This window comes from Anolis sagrei, chromosome 2, assembly GCF_037176765.1.
Source record: "Anolis sagrei isolate rAnoSag1 chromosome 2, rAnoSag1.mat, whole genome shotgun sequence".
NCBI lineage: Eukaryota > Metazoa > Chordata > Lepidosauria > Squamata > Dactyloidae > Anolis > Anolis sagrei.
Window position 1 is genome coordinate 214,079,380 of NC_090022.1, and position 7,405 is coordinate 214,086,784.

General features: G+C 40.8%; 1 protein-coding gene across 4 annotated transcripts in view; it reads left to right on the forward strand.

Annotated features, from left to right (window-relative positions):
- The window catches only part of FREM1 (FRAS1 related extracellular matrix 1), a 93,857-nt gene extending 87,009 nt beyond the window's left edge, over positions 1 to 6,848 (forward strand). For all 4 annotated transcript variants that reach the window (XM_060762397.2, XM_067464377.1, XM_060762402.2 and 1 more), the window contains 3 exons: positions 1,606 to 1,721; positions 4,648 to 4,733; positions 5,427 to 6,848. In XM_060762397.2, coding sequence (XP_060618380.2) covers positions 1,606 to 1,721; positions 4,648 to 4,733; positions 5,427 to 5,626 — 402 coding nt within the window. In that variant the 3' untranslated portion in view covers positions 5,627 to 6,848. The remainder of the gene's footprint in view (positions 1 to 1,605; positions 1,722 to 4,647; positions 4,734 to 5,426) is intronic.
- The last annotated feature ends 557 nt before the right edge of the window (positions 6,849 to 7,405 follow it).

Here is a 7,405-nt window from a genome sequence, read left to right on the forward strand (position 1 = left end):
CGGGGTTACACTCCCCCTAAAGCCACAGGTCCGCAGTTTGGGTGTCCTCTTGGATTCTTCGCTTACACTTGAGGCTCAGGTGTCGGCGGTATCCGGGAGGGCCTTTGCGCAACTGAGACTTGTGCGCCAACTGCGACCATACCTCGTGAAGGCTGATCTGGCCGGGGTGGTCCATGCCTTGGTCACCTCTAGAATGGACTACTGCAATGCGCTCTACGTGGGGCTGCCCTTGAAGACGGCTCGGAAACTTCAATTGGTCCAGCGGGCAGCAGCCAGGATGCTAACTGGGGCTCATTATCAAGAGAGGTCTACCCCTCTGTTTAAGGAGCTCCACTGGCTGCCATTTATTCTCCGAGCCCAATTCAAGGTGCAGGTGCTTACCTACAAAGCCCTAAACGGTTTGGGACCACCCTACCTGCGTGACCGCATCTCCATCTACGAACCCACACGCTCGCTCCGGTCATCTGGGGAGGCCCTGCTCGTGATCCCACCCACATCGCAAGCGCGCTTGGTGGGGACACGGGACAGGGCCTTCTCTGTGGCGGCCCCCCGACTTTGGAACACCCTTCCAAAAGATCTCCGACAGGCCCCTACTCTAGCTGTTTTCAGAAGGAATTTAAAAACTTGGCTGTTCCGTTGTGCCTTCTCTGACTAGGAATCCCCACCCCAAGTCCTAGTAGCACTTTAGCATAACTAATCGTCACTGCACACCGCACTTTTAATCCTACGTGCCTCCTGCCACTCAGCACTTTTAATCTTGTACCCCATTGCGCCGGCCGAACCAGTTTTTAACAATGTCTTGATGTACTGTCATTGTCGTTATTTTGCTTATTGTTTTGATTTGCTTTGCTATTGTTGTGTTATGTTTTCTATTGTATTGTGTTTTGAGGCTTCGGCCTGTGTAAACCGCATCGAGTCCTCCGGGAGATGCTAGCGGGGTACAAATAAAGTTAATAATAATAATAATAATAATATTCCTGGCTGCTCAGGACATTAGGGGGGTATGCAGTAGATAAAATCATTATAGAAACCATTTGAGAAACATGTATGTAAATTGTAGTACCATTTTGAGATAATGATATTGCCCAAGCTTATGAATGTAAACATCCAAATCATAGTGTTTGACCGAAGTATAATTTGTTGTTCAGTTTGGCTTCTTTCCAACAGTAGGATCTTAACTGCTTAATTACTAGGGAAATGCGGTTTTCCTTGATAACCTTTGAGTATACACACATTATAGCCATCATATCCAAGGGCTAAGTGCATTTTAAAATATAGCCAAGGTTGAATGTATAAAGAATATGTGTACACTGAGAAAACCACATTTTCAAAAATCCTTTGTGCCTAGTGCTACTTGCCATTCAGACTACTAGAATGGAACAAATGAGGCCCTTTGAGAAGCACACAATGAGTTATTGGAACTTACGAGGGGAAAGCAAGTGCTATGGAACAAGATGGACAGGCTTCTGATGATTGCTGGAAGTAAACTCTTTATTCCTACTTTTGGTTTCTTGGTGGTACAAGAAGAATCTAAATTTTAGAATTTGAATCAGAAGATGCATTGAATTGAGTATATTAGTTTAAAGTGGAATTGTTTACTTTTAGGGTTCTACCATAAAAACCTGTCTTCCTGGATGGAGTCACCATGATGGCAATTGCTATGTTCTGATCACTGATCCAAAAGCCATATGGACAGCAGCCGCCCGGAGCTGCAGGAGACAGTAAGAAGCTTTGCATTTGTATCCCTAACTGTTTCACTCCTGTTTCATATGCTCTGGTATGACACTTTTTGCCAAAACCGGACCTGCTTTTTAGAAGCCGGCATTACATAAACATCCTGCTCTAGAGCTTTTCGGTCAACAACACTTTTGAAGTTCCGCCCCAAATGTCTATGTTAAACACTTATTCCATATATACAAATGTGTGCATATGTTTAATTCTTATTCCATTTAAACAAACCATTCCACTTGTTTAGTTGATGACATGAGAATTCTAAACCCTTTGGATATCACTATTTCAGATGCAAATGTGACTACATGGAGACACACAGCATGGCTGGTGGACTTGTTGAGATGGGGATTGGAACCCTATCCCCTGTTTTATGGTTGCTTCTCCCCCAGCTGCAGTTGGTTTTAAGGGAGCCAGTTAAGTGTTAAATTGTATTTCTGTCCAAAATTGGTGGGCGCCAGGAGAGATTGGCAACTTCAAGCCATTGTGGAGAAGTGAACCTAAAGTCACAGCTTTTGGCTCAATTGGCCACCCCTAAAGACACAGCAGATTTCACACAACTAGATACGGAGTAAAGGGCATGAGTCACCTGCTTGTAGGAGTACTGTAAATTTCTTTTTAGCAGTTGTTTGTGCTTTGACATCTCAGAGCTTCTTGACTGAGCTTCTAAATACTGAGAATAGAGAGGAAGAATGAGAGGCTCAGGTTTCACTTAATGGAAGAAAACAACCCTAGTAATAGCAGTTCCTTCTATTTTTGTTTTTTTGGAAATGCCGAAGCAGAATCAGCAATTGGGAATAGCTAAAAAGGGCAGAATGAGCGACTTCCATTCTTTATACTGAAAGGTGATACACACAGAGAGGCTGCATGGTTATCTGTCAAGGGTGCTGTGAATACAATTTTCCTGCTTCTTGGCAGAGGGTTGGACTGGATGGTCTTTTCCAGTTCTATGATTCTGTGATCTGCCTTTTCAAAGTCTCATTTGTTTCGCAGTTTGAATTTTCTAGATTTTCCATAAGGCTACCCTAAACTTCCATTGCTGTGTACCTCCCTTCTTCCATGTTATATATGTTTCAGGTTTCATTTCATCTACACTGCCATTATAATGCATATTGAACTCCATTATATGGTTAGTGTAGATCAGTGGTTCTCAATCTTTTTTTGACCAGGGACCACTTTGACCAGGGACCACTCTCCAACATTAGTACCAAAAGGGTTACGAATCGGTTTGTGGTTATTGGGGGTGCTGATTCAGAAAATTGCATTGGATAGACTACATCAGCTCTAGTTTCCGATACAGAACATATGCCATCCAGTAGTCGCCATCTGTGAGCAAAGTGGACATGTGTCTTTGGCATTTTTGACATTTTAACCTTTCTTATGTAGAACTTTGAGAGAAGACATGATGGCCATGTATAAATATGTGAGGGGAAGTTATAGAGAGGAGGGAGCAGGCTTGTTTTCTGCTGCCTTGGAGACTAGGATGCGGGGCAATGGCTTCAGACTACAAGGAAGGAGATTCCATCTGAACATTAGGAAGAACTTCCTGACTGTGAGAACTGTTCAGCAGTGGAACTCTCTCTCCCGAACTGTGGTGGAAGCTCCTTCTTTGGAAGCTTTTAAGCAGAAGCTGGATGGGCATCTGCCAAATGTGCTTTGGATGTGATTTTCCTGCTTCTTGGCAGGGTGTTGGACTGGATGGCCCATGAGGTCTTTTCCAACTCTATGATTCTATGATTCTAACCTGACAGGGAACTAACACATATCAGAACTAGCATGGCCAGGATTGCCCCATTGCAGAGTTACAATCAGAGCATGGAAAGATTACTTTTTGTTCATTCCAACCCAAATCTTCCAATTCAATCCACAGGGCTGCTTTTAGAGCCCAAGAGATAGTCCATTAAAATCTACTATAACCAAACAGGAATTACAAGAAATACTGACAATGAGAGTCAACTCAGTTTAAGGGATGAGGAGCCAGACATTGGTGTTGTGACATGTCTTACACTTTCACTGAATCTACACAATGTGGGTATGAGATGCTTGCAAACAGTGCCTTTGTTAGAGGCTGTTGATGGTGATTGGACGTCTTCTGTAGAACCAGCCAAAGGTCTCCCTATTTCCTTATCTTCAGTTTATCCTGTCAGGCTTTGTATGTCTGGGAGGTAATGCCCGAGACCTGGCAATCAAGGCTAATGTTAATTGCATTCTGAATTAACATGCTTTCTTAGCTATGTGATTAGAAGGTTAGACTTTCTTGTTCCAGATTGATTTTGTTGTTGCTGTTGATTTTGTATAATTCACATCTTAATTTCAAACTAAGGGTGCATCTTCACTGACAAATTAATGCAATTTGACACCACATTAACTGCCATGACGCTATGATTCAGAATCCTGGGATTTGTATTTTGTTAAGATACCAGCACTCTTTGACAGGGGAGATTAAAACCTTGTAAAATGTATTAATTCGACAGTGTATGTTCCATTAAAATTCCTAAGACTTAATTTCATGCAAAACCAAAAATGATACTGGAATAAAATGAAAGACACTCAGTTGAAGGCCAAGGATCTCTAATGTAAGCAGAAGGCTCTTCTTTTCATAGGCGGGGAGGCACAGAGATTGGGAATACAGTGCTATTTGGTGGAATATGAAATGCAGATTCTATAGCCATCATGGTCAGCAGCCATCTTTACTGTAAGAGTCTGGGATTTGTTTCTAGTTTTCATTCATTTATATGCCACCCTTCTCTAGAAGTGGGACTGAAAGTGTCTCATAAACCCTTCAGAAACATCTATTGTTATTTACTGATAGCTTGTTCCCTTCATAAGCTAGTTACACAACAGTGAGCACACATATTGTGCCATGGTCAAAAATAACAGATGCTACTTCTGACTAAAGCAAAATTCTCTTGAGCCTAGGTACCATGGCAGTTTAGTCAGCATGACTTCCACAACACAGATGCAATGGCTGTGGGACTTCAGTGGAAGGAAGTCTTTTTGGATAGGTATGTATGAAGCCAAATGTTGTTCTGAAACCTGTGGCTTATCATTCCATCCAAATGTCAGGACAGCAAGAAAATAATATTTTCCTCAATGTCCTTTAAGATATTTAATTTCATATTGTGGCTGTTCTAAGACATTTTGCAGTTAGCTTATCTGCCACACAAGATTAATTCCTTGGTGCTCTGGTTTCAGACACAGAGCTTTCAAGTTCCTCAGTTCTGTCCTTGGAGCTTTTTTGTTTATTTGTTTGGCCAGTCTCCCTTCTTCTGGAAAGTTTCCCTTATTCCCTGTGAGATTATGGCTCAGGTTCATATTGGATCCTGTGAAAAACAGCTCATAACCAGATGGTGTCAGGGGACGGGCCAAAGGTCAGTGGCTTCAGCCATTTGCTCCATTTTCTTACTAAAGGTGTTAAATCCATTCTAAGATACTTTCCCTACTCTAAACATAATCCATCATAGTTTTCACAATGAACCCTCCCCAAAGTAAAATGTTTCTGTATGTATAGTTTATCCATCCAATACAATTATTGCTAGAAGATATGTTTTTTAGAGAATAGCAATACAGAGAATCAGATAACAATGTCTGAGATGCAATGGCTTGATTGGGAGAGAACACTTGTCAGTTGTTCTATGATGGACAAGTTGTTCTCTGTCTGTCTGTCTGAACTTGTCATCTATTTTAATTCATTATAGGCTTGAGTGATCACAGAAATCCAGGTCAATTGGAATGGAATGATGGAGAACAGGTTGTTTACACAAACTGGAAAAAAGGCCCACCTCGTCTCTCAAAGAAAGGGAAGAACTGTTTTTTAGTACAACAGCGAGGAAAATGGCAAAGAAAAGACTGCAGGAAGGGCAAAGGATACAGCTACATATGCTCTAGGAAACTGTAAAGAAAGATGCACGTCTGGCTTCACTTGTGTACAATAAAGCATATTTATTTGCAGCTGGAAGGACTGGAAAGATTCAAAATTGGATAAGAGTGTGTCTTTAGAGAGAGAGAGGTCTAATGTGGTAGAGGAAACCTTTACACTGGCTGTTTATCATTCTTTTACTCTCCCCCCTCCAGTGTTTATGATATGCTGGGTATGAGTAAAGAATGAACAGTTGTTTGCTTCTAAGTTCCTCTCTTTCAGGCTTAAGAGGTCCAAATAGCTGGAGAGATAACTGGAGAAGAACTCTATGGTGGGTGTCACATATTCAATCTACTCTATCAGACAATGTGTCACATATTCAATCTACTCTATCATCCTTGGATAGAATCTTCTGCTCCTCCATTTTCTTGGCCAGATATGTAATATTTGCCTAAGGTCACCCAATTAGTGTTTCCATGGCAAGCAGTCTTCAGAGTCCTAGTCCAGCACCCAAACCACTACACTATTCTCACTCTCACAACATAATTAGAACTACAGCAAATACCATTGCTTTATGGAAGATTGCCAAAATGGATCAAAAACTCACACTCTGTCCAAGTTGGAGGATACATCCATAGAGGTAGAATTTTTTAACATACATCAAGTACCAATCTGATGTAGAAGGAATGAAGGAATGAAGTTATCACTTTGGATACAGTATGAAAGCCTGATGACTTATTGAAAGAAGGAAAGAAGCCATTGTTTTATTTTAAAAAAGAAATATCTGATAACACCACACCTCTTCACATCTCATTATGACCTAGAATAGATAATGTGGTGCCCATTAACTACAAATCTCACCAAGCTAGCATGGTGAACATTCTCTGGTTATTATGGGAGTTAAGAGTCTGACGCATGTGGGGGGAATCAGATGTTTTTGTAAGTCTCAAAGAATGGTAATGTGATTTCTCAGAACTCCCCTTTTAACACTGTAATAGTTTAATATGTAGTTAAGAGTTTGATAAATATTTATCAATTATATACACAATTCCTTGTCCTCTTAAAAAGTATTTTAAATGAGAGATTTGTTGTAAACTTTGAATATTATTTTCTAAAATGTACTGAAAATTATGTTTCCACTAATGCTGTGGCATGTTTCCCTTTAAATTTAAGTGCTGTTGATCTATTTTTGTACCTTAAATATCATATGTGCTGTTATACCTAAAGCAGTTTAATAAAGATAGTATTACAAATGATAAAAGCATTTTGGCTGCATTGATATACTCCTTCAACCTTTCAGAAGAAATCTTATTCCAAAACAGAGAGTTATAGAACTGTTATAGAACTACACAGTACTGCAAAGCGAGGAGGACTCTTCAAAACTGGGGGAGTTTCTGGTTGCATCTTCCACTCCTCTCAGTTGCTGTGGCTCAGTAGGATTTTTGAGATGTATTTATTTTGGGTCAAAAACATTGCATAAATAAATATGAAACTGATAAAATGAAGGGAGCACAAGCAGCTGAATAATTTTAGACCAAAATTTGACAACAGCGACCACATTGTCTAGCTTTAAACAGTTAGTCCTCTGTGCATGCGGCAGGGCATTGTGGGCAAACATACAGATGCTGAGCTAGACCATGGCCATATAGCTCAAAAAAACCTACAACAACCCAGTGATTCCGGCCATGAAAGCCTTCAACAATACATAGATGCTGAGCTGTTTGCTCTGCTCCACAGTCACACAAAGTGGAGGATTTGTCTAGGTAGTGCCATTTTGCCAGGTTGTCTTTAGGTCTTCTAACTCCTCTTCTCAGTTTG